Source organism: Gymnoscopelus braueri (genome assembly GCF_963280865.1).
Source record: "Gymnoscopelus braueri genome assembly, chromosome: 5".
In the NCBI taxonomy this organism is placed as follows: domain Eukaryota; kingdom Metazoa; phylum Chordata; class Actinopteri; order Myctophiformes; family Myctophidae; genus Gymnoscopelus; species Gymnoscopelus braueri.
The window spans coordinates 24949627-24967312 of record NC_137606.1 but is presented as its reverse complement, the minus strand read 5'-3'; the positions used below and the strand labels follow the sequence as shown (position 1 = coordinate 24967312).

General features: G+C 41.9%; 1 protein-coding gene across 2 annotated transcripts in view; it reads left to right on the top strand.

Moving 5' to 3' along the window:
• The window catches only part of LOC308084866 (neprilysin-like), a 91440-nt gene extending 74418 nt beyond the window's left edge, over window positions 1-17022 (top strand). For both annotated transcript variants that reach the window (XM_080427819.1, XM_080427818.1), the window contains exons 12-23: window positions 53-146; window positions 955-1083; window positions 6456-6554; window positions 6793-6870; window positions 7093-7196; window positions 7763-7821; window positions 9059-9178; window positions 9278-9411; window positions 9814-9879; window positions 14295-14390; window positions 14739-14815; window positions 15015-17022. In XM_080427819.1, coding sequence (XP_080283945.1) covers window positions 53-146; window positions 955-1083; window positions 6456-6554; window positions 6793-6870; window positions 7093-7196; window positions 7763-7821; window positions 9059-9178; window positions 9278-9411; window positions 9814-9879; window positions 14295-14390; window positions 14739-14815; window positions 15015-15114 — 1156 coding nt within the window. In that variant the 3' untranslated portion in view covers window positions 15115-17022. The remainder of the gene's footprint in view (window positions 1-52; window positions 147-954; window positions 1084-6455; window positions 6555-6792; window positions 6871-7092; window positions 7197-7762; window positions 7822-9058; window positions 9179-9277; window positions 9412-9813; window positions 9880-14294; window positions 14391-14738; window positions 14816-15014) is intronic.
• The last annotated feature ends 664 nt before the right edge of the window (window positions 17023-17686 follow it).

Sequence of the window (17686 nt, the reverse complement as noted above, 5' to 3'; positions counted from 1 at the left end):
ACGAATCCTTGGTATTCAGTTTCCTTTTTGTATGACCATGTTGTCCCTGCAGAGACCTACAGAACTACATGGCGTGGCGTTTTTCCATGACCATGGTGGTGGGCCTGAGCAGAGCATACAGGGACACCAGGAAGGCCTTCCGCAAAGTATGTCACCAACACCTTATAACTTTTAATACACAGCAGAATTCTCAGTGTTAGTATAACCAAAGGAGTTTAAGAGTATCCCTGGCTAATAAGCCAAATATGCCTTAATACATTATAATTGCCATCTATAATTAAAATGTAAAATTAAAAACACCTTCAATATTTTAGTTATTTTTTAAATATATATATAAATATATTTTGTTCATATTTTACTCAAGAGGGACAATGCCCATCACAAGTTGATGATGTAATTTGTCCACGTGTGGTCCAGCCCTATGGAATGTTATTAGCATGTCCTAATAAAACGTAAGACGATAATATATCAAAACAGTATTTTAAATATGTTTTTATTTGTACATGCATTCCATACATTTGTCCACACATGGACAAATGACATCATCAACCTGCGACGGGTGTTGTCCCCCTTCAGTAAAAGATGAACTATTTCTAAAATAAATAAAATATTTAAGGTGTTTTGTAGCCTTACAGGTCATTTTTTGCATTGTTACATTAACACTCAGGCTGTGTGTTCAGTACGTGCATGTCCATTTTCTTTCTGTCCTCCACCCACCCACTTCATCCACTTCCCCATCTCCCTCTTCCCTCTGTTTCCTTACTAAATAAATTGGTACATGTCGTGCTTCTAAAGCAAATAGGAAAACAACAGAGCTCTACCTAGGGAGTCTCTCCATGATGCAAGGTCAGACCTTTTCAGGCTCCACACGGAGAATAATTTAATCCTCATCTGTTTCCGACTGCCTTTATTGAATAAAAATGTAACGCTGTAACTCTGTAACTCCCCCTGTAGGCTCTGTCTGGTACGTCGTCAGAGGCGGCAGTGTGGCGGCAGTGTGCCCTCTACGTCAACAGCAACATGGACAACGCTGTCGGAAGACTGTACGTGGAGGAGGCCTTCTCTGGAGAGAGCAAAGAGCTGGTCAGTAGGGGTGTTTGAGTAGGGCAGATTTGACGAGACTGGATTGGATTGGCTTTTAAAAAGCTGAACATCCTGCAACGTTTAAAATGAACACCGGCGAACACGCGATTTACAAATGCACATACCGGTAGCATTGGAGTGTGTGTTTGTCTACACAAGGAGACTTGGGTAGAGGATTTAAAGTACAGAAATGGCTGAGCAGGGTGTGTTTCATGTTAACTGTGTTGCAACTTGCAACTGTGCAAGGATGTCCCAACTTTTTTTGAGAATAGGTATTTTAGTCACATTCCACTGAGTGTGGTTTTTTGTATTGTTTTTTTTACCAAGTGTATCACATTGTGCATCTTGTGTAGCGACCACAGTGTTGTATTGTTTGCTTGCAGGCACTGGCAGGGCAGCTGCTTACGACCAGTCATCGTGTATGACCACACATTCTGTAACAGATAGTGTGTGTGTGTGTGTGTGTGTGTGTGTGTGTGTGTGTGTGCGTGCGTGCGTGCGTGCGTGCGTGCGTGCGTGCGTGCGTGCGTGCGTGCGTGCGTGCGTGCGTGCGTGCGTGCGTGCGTGCGTGCGTGCGTGCGTGCGTGCGTGTGTGCGCGTGCCTGCATGCATGCATGCGTGCATGCGCATGTTTGTGTGCAAGAATATCTTTAACACCTGTCATAATTCTGAGTCCCTCACACACCGTAAATCACTGTCACCTCATGGACCACTGCCTAGTCTTGCACGTGGATCTGTCATATGGCATTTGGGATATGTGTGTGTGTGTGTGTGTGTGTGTGTGTGTGTGTGTGTGTGTGTGTGTGTGTGTGTGTGTGTGTGTGTGTGTGTGTGTGTGTGTGTGTGTGTGTGTGTGTGTGCGCGTGTGCGTGTGCGTGTGCGTGTGCGTGCGCACGCATGTGTGCGCGCGTGTCTGCAATGAGAATATCTTCCTATCTGTTGGTACTCCTCACCCTTGAGCATAAAACATGAGACTAATTGTACGAATGTGTACAAGCATTTACTTGAGGTCACAGCACATACTTACACTCTGTAACATCGTCCATCACACGTCACACATACACACAAGCACACACGTGGTCTAGTATTTTTGTTAAGCGTGTTAAAATGACATTCATTTGACCTCACATATCATATTCTAACGCATATGTTCTGTTGAACATGCAGTCCGGGCTTTTATACAAAGGGATGTATTAAAGTGTAATGCCCACCATAAGAATGTTGAAATATTGTCACAGTCTTCATTATTTGGAGACTCAATAAATTAAAAAATTGCAGCAGAAAAGTGCCGATCATTGGTATTCATCAGTTTTGGATTCCAGTGCTTCAAATCCAAGAGCTCTAGAGAACTATTAGGATTTCTATAATAGTTGGTGTATTGTTATATTCCGTTCAAATACACACATACAGTACAGAGGCATCATACAAAACACACAATTGTAAGTGCATAAACACGCATACAGTATAAATACATACAGTACACATACTGTACACCCACGCTCGCTCTCTCTCTCGCACACACGCAGGCAGGCAGGCAGGCAGGCAGGCAGGCGCACACACACACACACACACACACACACACACACACACACACACACACACACACACACACACACACACACACACGTACGTGTGTGTGTGTGTGTGTGTGTGTACGTGCACAGACATTGCAAGGCTGTTGTGTGGAAAAGGTCCAGTAAGTAGTGTCCATTCTGGGTGGTGGCTAACCACAGTGTTGTCAGAGTAGTCATGGAGTGTGGTAGGTATAGAGGAGACTGCTGATGGTATGTGACTCTGGAATGCTTCTGTCGTTCTCCATGTGGTCTCAGCAGAACAGCCAGAAAGGCTGGCCTCCTCTCTCATTTTGCTGATCGGTTTAGTTGCATTTTAATCATTCAATCTGAATTGGCTTTTATTTTGTTTTTTAACAACATGAATCTGATGTTTTGTTTTATATGTGACTGCTCCTAGACTTTTTGTTCAGCCTAACCAGCACTTAATTGACATCAGACATTATGCATTTGTTACGGAACGGTGGTTACCAGATTACAGCAAAAGACAGCTAATATAAATACGTATGCGCAGAGAGAGAGAGATGTTGCAGCATTCTTATGGGGCCGGAGTTTCTGAAAGTTGGTTAGCTTATGCGAGTTTTCATACTGTTCAGCTGTCTGCAGTTCAAGTTAGGGACTTCTCATAGGCAACATCATACTAGAAGCTGAAAGTTGTACTGGGATGTGGAGTGAAAAACCATCTTCATAGAATAATGTCCAACCTGTCCATCTGCACCAAGGCTGGTCAGGTTTGCATAATGTATGAGCCATTAGTAGATAGAAATTGGCCTACTGTGCACATTCTATCACCAATAAAAAGACCATACTGTATAAATTGTCACGATGTGAGACAAGTGTTTGGACCCAAGTGCAGAACCAGGCAGGCAGGCAGGCAGATCAAGTTCAATGATGATTTATTATCAAACTTTCAATATAAGTTGTCAATACAGCAGGACATACAAGGCAGGACACAACATAACAACAACTATAATCTGAAATAGGAACACTGGACACAGGGAGGTTTAAATAGACACAGGACTAACAAGACACAGGTGAACTCAAACACAATCAACACAGGGATTGGCTGGGAGACTAACAGGACACAGGTGGAGAAACGAATAATCACAGGGAGGTGAGACAAGACAGGTAGCAAACACTAGGGCAGACAGGAAACACTAGGAACATAACTACACAATAAAAGTACAAGGAGACAGATCCTGACATAAATAGACTTACAGACTGGTCGGGCCTTCTGCACTTTGTACTGACATAAGTACATGACCATTGTAAGCATATGGTATGAACCATTTGCAGATATAATGTATCATGTGCAATCTATCACCAGTAACATTGGCATATAGATATGTTGTGCAGAGTGTTAACAGTAATATGGTTCAATATGTACATTGTACACATAGGCATACATGTATAGGTGGATATAGACATAAGTATAATGTACAATCTATCACCAGTAAATTGGGCATCTAGTAGATATATATGTACAGAGTAGCAACAGTAAGGTCTATCCAAAAGTACAGTCAAGTCTGCAGTGAATGAAGTGAGCATTATACTGTACAATCTATCAGCAGTTAACAGCAGTGAGTCAGCAAGACCTAAGCAGGCCTCTGATTATTTTATACATCCCAGTAGTCCATGCCAGAGTCCGGCAACGGGCGGGGTACCCGCGGATATCCGACGGGTACCCGCGCTTGACGGGTGAAAACGGGTGAAAAATATACTTTTATAAGTTCACGGGTACGGGCGGTACTGAACTAAACGCTGGTGGGTAACATTTTATTGTGAAAATCAGAGAGCACTGATTCCGCCCAAACAACATCACTTGTGTAACTTAACACAGCACAACGGCATGGAGCACGCCGGTCAGTTATCTTAACTCACAAAAACACATTGCACATCCTGTTAAACCTTCAAATTAAAGCCATCTGACAATGTAAACAAAGACACATGCGTAACTGCGTATATGCGCGTTCGCGCGCATGGCTAAAGCTCGGTCCTCCATTCTTCACTTGATTTCTAGCCTGGGAAGCATACCTTTTCGGGTCTATGATCCGGTCGGGAGCGGAAGTAACCCTACGTCACCAGGCGCGTCATCCGCGTCATCAGGCGACCGGAACAGCAAATCCGGAAAGACTTCACCCCAAAATAGGTCCGTCCGCAGGCCTACCTAATAAAATCCTTGATGCGGCGTAGTTTAGCTTATTTTTTAAATATAAATGTGAGTGTACTTTCCGGAGACTATTTAGCGTCTGTCTACCTTTGTTATCCCACGGGGAAATTCCATTCCATTTAAATAGGGATTGGGGAAACAAACAGGAGGAACCAAAACAAAGCGGCTCCGCCAAACTGGAACGGCATATTCCAGAAAGAGGAATTGCTTATTTTTTTTCTTTCTGTAGGCGTGGCCTAGACCGGATCACACGGGCCATTAATAACGAATACCAGGCTTTCCTCCGAGGTGGAAAGACTGGTGACGCAAGGTTACTTGATTTCTGAATGAACCTCAACCTGACCACTGAGGTCAACACACTTTTAAATTGAGTGACTGTCTCTATTTACATTTTACTCTGCATGTGATCATGGGTAAACGGGCGGACAACGGGTCCATTATTTGACGGGCAGGACGGGTCGGTCGTATTTTGAAATAATCACGGGTGACGGGTCGGTCTACGGATCTGATTATTGACGGGCGGGGCGGGCGCGGGTTCTCAAAATTGGACCCGTGCAGGACTCTGGTCCATGCCAGTGCCAGTGTCTAAATAAAGCAGAAACGGACAAAACAAAAAGAAAGAAAGAAGAAATACCATCCTCTCATCTAGGCAAAAAAGCCAATTCAGTAAAGAAATTACTTTTGGTTCACCAGTCTGCTCATGTTCCCTTCTGATTTTTGTCTTGTAAAGCAGAATTCTTGGTTACATTTATTATAATAGATAGTGATTAGTTATTATATTTATTGTTGTTACTGTTTCTCGTCAACCATACTGTTGCATCATTTGTACTTGGCTACTAGACTGTGAAAAGCCATATGACCAACGGCCATGTTATTTGAGTCTGATGAAAGATTTGGGAGGAGAAATCCTCATATTCCTTCCCTTTCAATAACCTGGAGCTGCCATGCATGAGCACACACAGCAGCTCACCAGATCTACTCCTGTCCCATGTTGTGTGGAAATATCACGCCCTGTCTCCTGTTATCCTATCACAGTACACCCCATCTAGTGCATAGCCATCTGCATACCTCTCAGCCCTCTTGCATGATTTTGCATCCAGCCACCTTGTGCACTTTTTAAACCACTTTCAATATAGCGTCCTATACTGTCTATTGTCATTATGGAAGTTTTTCTAAAATGTTCAAAGATTTTCAATTGTTTTTCCAACATAATGAAAATAGCACATCTAAGCCTCTCCGACCTACTACTACTACTACTACTAAGGCTTACAGTAAGTGGTTAAATTGCTGAGGCATGTTACAGAACATTTGCTGTGTTTGGTTTTCATGCAAAAGACTTCCCTTCTAGGTACACTGTAGAATAAAATGCACTATGTTCTATTGTACTTTGACAGGTCTGTTGTACTGTGACAGTTCTGTATTCACTGTACCTAGAGACACAGTAGTAAGAGAATAAGACAGAGTGACACGTGTAGTGATTTTTTTGTCTAACAATGGATCTTTGCGTGTGTGTGTGTGTGTGTGTGTGTGTGTGTGTGTGTGTGTGTGTGTGTGTGTGTGTGTGTGTGTGTGTGTGTGTGTGTGTGTGTGTGTGTGTGTGTGTGTGTGTGTGTTCATCATCATCTCATCAGATGGATGAGATGATTGCAGATATCCGGGAGGTCTTCATTAGTAACCTTTATGATTTGACTTGGATGGACGCAGAGACAAAGAAAGCAGCTGAAGAGAAGGTTTGGCTCATTGTTTCGTTTTTTTCATAGAAGATACAATTACATTTAGCAGTAATATCAGCCGTCTGTTCTGTTCTGTTCTGTTCTGTTCTGTTCATTTTATTATATTATATTCTTGTCTAGGCTAGGCTATTCTATTCTGTAATTCACAGCAGTGAACAGACATGATGATAATGGGACTGATGTTATATTCATGACACCAGGGTTTGTTTACAATACCCCTGTCCTGTCTCTGTAGGCACGGGCTATCCGCGAGCGGATTGGCTACTCTGAAAACATCATGAATGAACAATACCTGAACAACGAGTACAAAGATGTGAGTGAGGACATGATCTTGAGATTGGTCCATGGGCTCATACGCACAAGACAGAATATAGATTAGGTCGATCGTTATAGCAGATCATTCGTGTGAAAATATCTCACTGGTTGCCAGATTGCGTGCCATGACTTTTCCAGAGAATTAATGACCTGTGGCTGATTGTGCTCAGTGTGGCTAACCTTCCTGTTTATATTTCCGTTGGCCGTGTGTTGGTGTTAGCTCAACTACAGTGCAGAGGAGTACTTTGAAAACATCCTCCAAAACCTGGACTATGTGCAGAAGAAACGCCTGAGGAAACTGAGAGTCAAAGTCAACAAGGAAGAGTAAGGTCCTTCTCAACTATGGTTTTCTGCTCGTTTGGAGAACTATATCATTCCGTGTATTTGATTAAACTCGCAACACTGAGCAGATAACGTAGGTGGACCAATAACTGCTCATGTTATCACGGTTCAATAAGTGGTGATGCCCAGGATTCATTGCACTTTAATGCTGGATTCAATACAGTGGATTCACCTCCTCCTACACACACTCTCACAAACACACACGCACACATGTACACGCACGCGCGCACACACACGCACACGCACGCGCGCACACACACACGCACACATGCACACACGCACGCACGCATGCACACACACGCACACGCACAGGCACAGGCACAGGCACACGCACACGCACACACACACACACACACACACACACACACACACACACACACACACACACACACACACACACACACACACACACGTCAGCCTCCCAGCCTTCAGTACAACAGCAAATATAGGTGTGCAGACTAATCTTCACATCTCTCATGAAATTCTCGTGTTGTGTGCTATATATTCCCCTGCCCTGCTCATCCCTCTATCCATTTTCACACTCACAGGTGGGTTACCGGAGCTGCTATCGTCAATGCCTTCTACTCATCCAGCAAGAACCAAATAGGTAATTCACATAATGGGTGGACATGCATACATGCCACCCAGACAAACACCTACACAAGCACATGCATACAGTATATACACCTGCACGTCACATGCAGACGCACATCTATCATCATTGCCGTCTCAGACATTATATGTCATTACGTGAGATTAAAGTTCAAACTAGCTGTTTGCATGGGGGTGCCTGGTGATTCAGCCAGCTGGTGCAGTGGTTCTCAACCTGTGGGTCGGTACCCCCTCCCCACATGATTTTTGGGGGGTTCCCACGTGATTTTTATTTGGGGGGGGGGGGGGGGGGGTCCCAGATGACAGTGAAGTGACAATTCAATATTTTTCCTACCAAAAAAAAGTAATCAACAAAACTGGTCAAACATTGGCCAAATTGTCAAATATATATAAGAAAGAGGCAAAACATTTGAAAATAGCAGATCTACAAGCTCACAACGCCTCGCAACACAAGGCGCCGTGAGTTTGTAGATCAGCTATTTTCACAATATTTATCTCTGGGTTGCGAGGCACCGTGAGTTTGTAGATCAGCTATTTTCACAATATTTATCTGTGGAACCGAGTCAAACAAAATGTAATGCCTCAGCTGGGGGGTCACGGCCTGAAAAGGTTGAGAGCCACTGAGCTATTAGTTCACAGAAGATTATGCTCCTTGTGCGTGTGAGGAATCCTGATCACCGTCTTTTCTCAAATGTCTCTCTGCTATGTCTGCGCTTGGTTTCCTGTCTCTCTACACTTACCTATCTGCAGTGGGGGAAAGTAACTAATTTACTCAAGTACCATATTTTAGTACAATTGAGAGGTACTTTTACTTTATCTGATTATTTCAATTTATTCCATACTTTATGCTTTTTCTACTCAATTACATCTCAGGATCAAATATTGTACACTTTACTCCACTACATTTATTTGACAGCTTTACTTACTAGTTACTTGGCAGATGTAGATTATTAATAAGAACCATACATGAATTGATAAATGATGAGTATTATTACCAGCAGCACATAAAGTAATGACTACTACTAATTACAATCCAATATCGTGAAATGGGCCATTCTGCCTAATGAGTATAGTTTGCCAATACATTTGTAGTTTTATTAAAATACAATTTTGAATACAGGACTTTTTGAAAATGAGTATTTTTTAAGCAAATACTTTTTACACTGCCTATCTGGAAAAAAAATGCCCACAATATATAAAAAAATAACTAAGGTTTCCTCCCTTCATGTCAGTTTTCCCAGCAGGGATCCTTCAGCCTCCCTTTTTCAGCAAGGGCCAATCTAAATCTCTCAACTATGGCGGCATTGGCATGGTGATTGGTCATGAGATAACACACGGCTTTGATGATAACGGTGAGTGTCTCCCACACTGTTCCTCCCCGATGCAGCTCTGAGGGATTGCATTCCGTTTCATGATGAACCAATGCTAATGCTGTTTCACTTGCTTACTAGGTCGCAACTATGACAAGGATGGAGACCTGAAGGACTGGTGGACACCAGGATCCACTCAGAGGTTCCTGGAGCTGTCTAAATGTATGGTGGACCAATATGGCAACTACTCCTGGGAATTGGCCAATGGACTTCATGTAGGTCCCCATTGATTTATTTTGTACACATTTATCTGATTTCCTGGTGTGTACAGTACATAGTTCTGCTTCTCAATCCATTTATTTATTTTATTTGTCGGTTATCTTGTCACACTTTCCATTTATTTATTTTCCTATTTTCTTTTTTCTCTTCTCTCCAATTTTGCTGGCTCATCTCTCCTCTTCTTCGTGCTTCCTCTTCATTTGTGTTTCCACATAAAAACGTCCCTCCGTTGTCTCTCCTTTGACCTAATACTTTGAACAATGGTGCTTTTATCCACCGGGCGAAAAAGATTGCTTTTAGCCCACAGACTATACTTTTACTAGAAATCATCAATGTTTTGCTGAAATATACAGTAGCATACGATTTGCAGTCATTCTCTCTCTCTTCTCTCATTTTAGTTAAATGGGAACAACACACTGGGAGAGAACATTGCTGACAATGGAGGGATACGACAAGCTTATCAGGTAAAGACCCCCACATCAGTGTTGCGTAATGGACATACTATTGTTTAAATGAACTAATTGTCTTTTCACAAAATGAGAGGCATGATACGCCATATGGTTGTCAAATTTCACTACTGTTAAGCTAAGTTGTATTATTTTCTGATTTATTTTGTATTTGTTCCGGATTTGGAAAAGAATACATCAATATATTAATTACAGTGCTATTATTATCATGTGTGTGTGTGTGTGTGTGTGTGTGTGTGTGTGTGTGTGTGTGTGTGTGTGTGTGTGTGTGTGTGTGTGTGTGTGTGTGTGTGTGTGTGTGTGTGTGTGTGTGTGTGTGTGTAAATGAAGGGGGGGGGGGTCTGGGGAGATTGAACGGAGCATATAAACCTCCTGGGCTAACAGGACACAGGTGAACAACATTGCTAATGACAGGATTGGTGAGACAAGACAGGTAACTGTTAACCAAGGAAAACAGTTCAAGTCCTGGTGAAATGGGTTTTTCGATCATTTTATTTTGAGGTTTCAGTCTGGAAACCAATCAGAAGGTCCCATCCCTTCAGGCTATGGAACAGTGGAATTTCACTCACTGCAGCTCTGCTCACGCTGCTCAAGGAAGACAGACAGTGTGAAGCATGTTTGTTACTACCGTGCTTATTTCTAACCTATAATGTTTTCAGATGCATATTTTAGTGTGCTGATTACGTTTAAAATGAGTAATACACCGTATGGATGTCATCTTGAATGAGATTCAAAGCAGAGTAGCTCTATGATAAATATCAGGTATGTTTGGAGGAACATGAGATATGGGAATCAAACAGGTGAATGAAATTAAGATTGATTTATATTAATGTTATCTATGTCATCACGCAGTACGTTGGACTACAGGAAGTAATTAAGATAGGCCTATTAGGGACTTTTGAAATAAAAATACACTAATGGATTTTCTTCAATTGTTTTGGCATCTATTGTTAGGTATGTCCATATTATGACTACTCTATGCGTGTAAAAAACTAATTTAACTCTAGGACATCACTGCAAAATAATGTACACAAGTGCAAAGTAAAGCCCTAACTAAGAAACAAGGACGACACATTTCTTCAAATGAAAGAAACAACTGTTAAAGGTTCTATGACATTCATTTTCACTTTTTGTATTTTTCATGTTTTTTGGGGGGTTTTATGACCTCAATTACACCCAAAAAACCTGAAATTTGAACATTCAGTGGATTTTTTGTGGTCTGGGGTTTTCTGAATAATTAGGCTGAAAAGTAATCTGTGATTGGCCCTTGGACTGTGAGGTCACGGTCCATTATTCCCGCCCACTCTCCTCCTCGCCCCTCCCCTCCCCTCCCCTATCCTTTCCTTTGGGGGGGGGGGGGGGGGCGGAGCAGAGGCGATGATTGACAGGCAAAATCCCCCAACAGCGACACCTGCAGGCAAAGATTTATTTTTTCATTGCAGTTGAAAAGGATTTAGAAAAACACCTGCAATGGCTAACTGGAGTGGAATTTTCAGTTAAAACTTTTTATACACGTTTGAAGGACCATGACAAACACTTTTAATGTGTTGTAAAACTGAATGTCATGAAAGCTTTAAACTAAAACACTATAACTATAACTAACGATATGTGTCCCACCAATCCCAATGATTCTGTCCCTCCGGCATATGGGATGTACCAGGACTAGCCAATTGTGAACCTGCAAGTTTGTACAAGCCGATGTTAGATTAATCATATTTATAAATATGACAACATATGTAACCCCAAACCCCAAATTACAACAGTCTTAATGACTGCGCACATTCAACTCTGTCTGAGCTGTCTTTAGTCAGTATTTAGACCATTTGACAAAGTTGAGAGTGCCAACGAGGTAAAACTGTTGAAGTGTTATATTTTGCAGTCCTTAGAACAACAGAACATTCCTAGCATGTGGAAAGAATCTAATGTGATGCCAGTGGCAAAGGTTATGTCTCCTAAAATACTGAGTGATTATCACCCTATTGCCCTTATATGTCCTTTGTTATGAGGACATTTGAACTTATTGTGAAACCTGACATTTTACACCGTACATGACATTTTGGACCCCTTACAGTTTGCATACACGTCAATGAGGAGAGTGGAGGACATTGCAGATACCCCGTTAAATGAGGCACCTTGAGAGAAACAAGAACCATTTTCATTTGCATTTTTATTGAACTGCTTAATTGTATTCAGCCTCAAGTTCTTGCACACAGGCTCTTATCTAATTTTGAGGGTTAATGGAACCCTGTCCAGTAAACTCTCCCACTCTTCCACTGGATCCCCTCAGGGCTGGGGGCTTTCACCACTTTCATTTGCTCAATCATGCATCAAGATTTGTCCATGCCAATGACTCTGTAATCGGAGCAAGATCATGGCCCAGCCCAGTCCTTGATTAATTTGTTGACAGGTGTGACCAGTCTTTCCTCCAAATAAATATGGGTAAGACCAAAGAAATGTGTATTGATTTTCGGTGGAGCTGTCCCCTTACCCCTGCTCCATGTGTGAGTAATTGTGAGCCAGTGGTAGCAGTGCAGTAATACGGTATAAGCATTTGGCCATTATCCTAGGCAAGAAGCTTTTCTTTGATGCAAATACAAATCTTATATGTAAAAGAGGCAAATGATGTTGCAAAATGTTATTGTGGACATGACACTGATGACACTGAAGGTTTTATTCTTGTTTTTTTTCAGTCTGTCTCCTCTTCCAGTATCATTTACTCTTATTCCAGTTGCACAAAGTCTGTTTAACACAACAACAAAAAAACATCTCTATGCTCTCTTGCACACCTACTCGAATTTGGCATCCGAAGAGTGGGTGTGCCGGTGTGCCATTTTGTCAGTCGAACTCAGTTTGATTCCTGTGTTTTTTCCAATAAGTTTGCGTTTTAATTTAACCTCAGAGCAGAGCGCACTGATAGTGGAGACGCGCACACTGCTGTTTTGCAAAATAAAGGAGACCTGCCGTGGTCTGTGGCCGAGAGCCGTGACACCACGTTTATGAGAGATAGATAGCCTGGGGCTGTCATCATATGAACGTTTATGGAGTGACTTATTAATCCGTAAACATTAATGGAGGCTGGTGTGATGGGCTGGTTTGGTTACCTATATCTCCGATCTCCCGCTGCCAATGAAGATCACTTGCACTGGCTGGGCACAGACCGCATTCGAGCGTCGGGTTTATATCCTTAAACAAGGTTCCAAATAACTCGAGAAAGACAAAGCATACTGTAGGCTACCCAAGTTGGGAGACTTCACTCTCATGTCATAAAAATATTCCAGCGCAGCAGTCCCCAAAACCCTCTCGCATATGTATGCGCTCATCTTAACACATCGCCAGTAAAGCACTGTTTAAATGGCTGAATGATTAAGCATCTAACTTGTAATATTGTAAATATGTTATATTGTTTTTAATTGCTCGATTTTAATTGCTTGTACACTTGAAAATATCCTACCAATTTTATTTGACACATCGTCGATGTATGCCTTTACAAAATATATATTATTTATGTATTATTTATTCGTTTCAGAGCTATACATTTTTGGAATGAATACATATGTTTAGATGCATGTCAGATGGTCAGACAATGCTGCTCCGCAGGTCTACGATGGAACAAACTGGTGTAGACAAATCCTACACGCCCTCAGACCAGACGTGAGATATGAGCGGGCCGTACGTTCAAGTCAAAGTCGCGATAGAATGATAAATGTCGACAATTGCGGTTATCTCGCCGTACGCCCATTATTTGTTCTGCACAATTTCTGTGGCAGTGTGAATTGACATTTGCCTGTCAGACCTAAGTTCGGTTCGGGGATTCATACCGGAACCGAACTGTTCTGGTGGATATTACAGCTAGTCTCCCTAAAGGTAACACTAACACAGATTGTCCTTTGTTCCATTTTCTATTGCAACAAATTATAACCCTGGATGCCATCGCATCTCTCTTTCTTTTCCCCCATGATTCATTGTTACAGTGTGGCAGATATTGATCTTGTACAATGTTTTGTGTGATACTGATATTGTATGTATTTGTGTTGCACTGTCTGTAAAGCAAATTGCCCCTCAGTGAGCAAAGTGTCCCTCGGTGAAGATTTGCACTCTTCTCAGCACACCTTTAACTGTTCCTATTTTGAGGAGATGACGGGTGCTGGGAAATACGATACCAAGTTCCCGCAAATTATGGGAAAATAATTAGAAAAATTTAATGTGATGTGCCCAGCTCAGACAAGCATTTGATTTTTTTTTTTTTTTAAATGTATAATGGCATGTACAGTACCTACTGTACAGTAGTTTTGTTATTTGACCAAACGACAAAACTACTTATATTAGTAGTTATATAGTTATATTTCAAATATTGTGGAAATAAAATGCCAACTTTTAAGAACTAAAACTACGTATGTTGTTTGTTGATGCAGGCCTACAAGAACTATGTGGACAAGAATGGAAAGGAACATCAACTGCCTGGCATTGAACTCTCCCATGATCAACTCTTCTTTCTTAACTTCGCTCAGGTAGTGGGTGGTTGGATGGATAGATGGATGGATGGATGCATGGATGGATGGATAGATAGATAGATAGATAGATAGATAGATAGATAGATAGATAGATAGATAGATAGATAGATAGATAGATAGATAGATAGATAGATAGATAGATACAGTAGATAATGCTGTAGATGGACAAATTAACGAATGAATGAAAATAATGAATAGACGGATGGATGGATGGACAAATGAACAGCCTGACAGATGGATTTGAGATAATAGGTGGATGGATGCCAGAAGGATCAGTGGATGAATGGATGAAGAACAGCCGTGCAGCATTAAGCAGTAATGTGCCTCAATCTCTGTCTCTTCCAGGTTTGGTGTGGAACACATCGGCCGGAGCAAGCTGTAAACTCCATCAAAGTGGATGTACACAGTCCGGGAAAGTTCAGGTAGGTTCAAGCAACTTCAACTTCTGCGTCAATCAATTTTAATGTGCATTTTGATTTGATTTGTTTTTAGAGAGAAAAGAGCATCTGCAGTGTTTATATACCTTGAATGAAGTACTATGCCCAATTTCATTTTTGGGCATAGTCTTTCTGGAACAAACATTTGACCTTAGCCTATCTAATCCCTCCGTTTGGGGTTCAGGGTATTGGGTTCCCTCCAGAACTTTCCAGAGTTCGCCAAAGCATTCAGCTGCAAGGAGAAGAGCCACATGGCCCCTGACAATGTTTGCCGGGTCTGGTGATCCATGTCCCTCCGAGACGGGGGTTTGGTGCAGACTGGGGTGCTCCCAAGGACTGCCAAGGACTTCCCCTCTGTTAGAGCACTAGTCTGGGCTAAGGATGGGTATGCTCCCCCCTTAGCTCTCTCCTGGATGGACCACGGCTGGTAGACTGGCACTGCAGTTCACACTTCCTCAAACGATAGTGGACTGCACTTTTTATGAATAGTCAGAGTACTGTGTCTCTGTGACTTACTGAAACTGTACTTGACATTCAGTCAGCCTCATTACAGTATGCTGTTCCCCCACTGGATACGATCTGTCCTGGTCATTGACCATTTTCAGTTTTTATATATCCCATCTGTCTTTTGTTTCAGTATTTGTTTTTTTTCTGTCATCCAAATGTTTTGTTTTTGGAGGCTTCAGTCAAGATAGGAATAGTTCATGAGACAAGCAGTTATGCGTATGTGTGTGTGTGTGTGTGTGTGTGTGTGTGTGTGTGTGTGTGTGTGTGTGCGTGCGCGTGTGCGTGTGCGTGTGCGTGTGCGTGTGCGTGTGTGCGTGTGCGTGCGTGTGTGTAGGATTGGACCATGGTACTATATTTGGGCCTTAACTGTACTTCACCTTTCATGTATTCTAGTTGGTTTTGGTCTTAATCTACCGGGCCATCTCTTGACATAGCCTACATATGAATGTGCTCTAGGTGTATTAATTGACTGTAATGTAACAGTTATATTAGCTAAATTATTTCTATATTCGTTGCATATTTAAGGAAATCAGATTTATTTTACTGAATAGGCCAATAAGTATAACTAGAACAACATAATTATTCTATATTTAATGTTACAACATCATTGTAGTTTTAGTTAGTGACAACAGTTTATGACCAAAAGAACGGTCTAAAATGAAACCAAAATGAAGTTTTTGCATCAGGAATCATAAAGCTGACAATCGACTGACATCAAACATGTATCCCTTTTTTCACTCTCACTGTATATTCTGTCTATGTTGCAATGTTTGTTTCGATGCCAATATGATCACTGCACAATGTCAAGCAAATGTGTATGCCTTACATGATCTGCAGTGTGTGGGTGGGTGGGTGTGTGTGTGTGTGTGTGTGTGTGTGTGTGTGTGTGTGTGTGTGTGTGCGTGCGTGCGTGCGTGCGTGCGTGCGTGCGTGCGTGCGTGCGTGCGTGCGTGCGTGCGTGCGTGCGTGCGTGCGTGCGTGCGTGCGTGCGTGCGTGCGTGCGTGCGTGCGTGCGTGCGTGCGTGCGTGCGAGAGAGAGAGTGAGAGGGATGTTTTGAACATGCACAGTATGCAGGAGAGTAGAAATGGTAAGGAAGGTGTTAAGTGTTAAAAATGGTGTTCATCCTTTCTCAGTTATCTCATGTTCAGCTTGGTTTATTCACATAAACTGTACTGATAATTCACCTCTTATCTCTGGATTCTCCCCATCCCCAAGAGCCAAATGATACATGAACGATAATTGCTAAGGACTCTAAAGAATGTTTAACTGTGGTCTGAGTCCTTCCTCTTTGAGCTGGATCTTTACAAACCTTCCAAAGTGCATGTACTTTTCTCAAAGCAATTCGAAGGTAGTTTGCATCAAGTCAGTGGATCTCAAGCAAGGATTTGTGTTGCTTTATTTCATATTTTAAAATGTAACTGATGCTGTGATTACAAGCACTTGGCTGATAAGGCATTAATTGTGTGAAATTTTGTGTACGTCTTTTATATGTAAATCGATATAGCGAGTAATGTGTCATGATCAAGCATCTGGCTGCATACACTTGCCACATCTGTTTTAATGTACTACGCTGTCATTTCACTCTGTCTTCACTCAAAGGCTTCTCTGTCTCCTTTAATTCTCTCCCTTTTCCTATCTCTTCCTCCTCTCTCTCTCTCTCTCTCTCTCTCTCTCTCTCTCTCTCTCTCTCTCTCTCTACCTTTCAAAACACACTCCACCTGTAGAGGAACAGACAGATATACCTCAGTTGCCTGTATTTAGATACTTTGTAATAATGATACTGATAGCAAGCATCTTGAGGAGCAATTTTTTTGCTTTCAAAATAAATCTTTAAAGAAAATACTGTGTCCGCTCTAGGGTTATTGGGGGTGTTGTTTTGTTGTGTTCTCACACATGCGTGTGTGCGTGTGTTTGTGCGTGTTGTGTGTGCGTGATGACTACCACATTTATTTGAGAAGAATTCAAGAAATAATTTTAAACTTAATTGGGTCACTTCCGTGTCTACAAAGATGTAGCTTGCTTGGGACAGAGAGAGTCTGCACGTGTCGTGTATTAATACTGGAGGGACGATTTAGAAATCAAGTCAATGGCAAATACATTCTGAGAGATGTAGAAAATCTCTGTGTTCTGATAAATACCGTGAATGGAGTTGGTTACACATATTCATCTTGATAAAGATCAACCCCCCCGTCATCTAACAAGACCAGGAGACCTGGTTCTGCCAGACCCAGAATAAATTCCCTTTTATGCCCATGTATGGACTAAAGGGGGACGAAATTCAGAGGTTCCTTTTATGCCCATGTATGGAGGAAAGGGGACGAAAAAAAGACAGACTTTAATGCCCATGT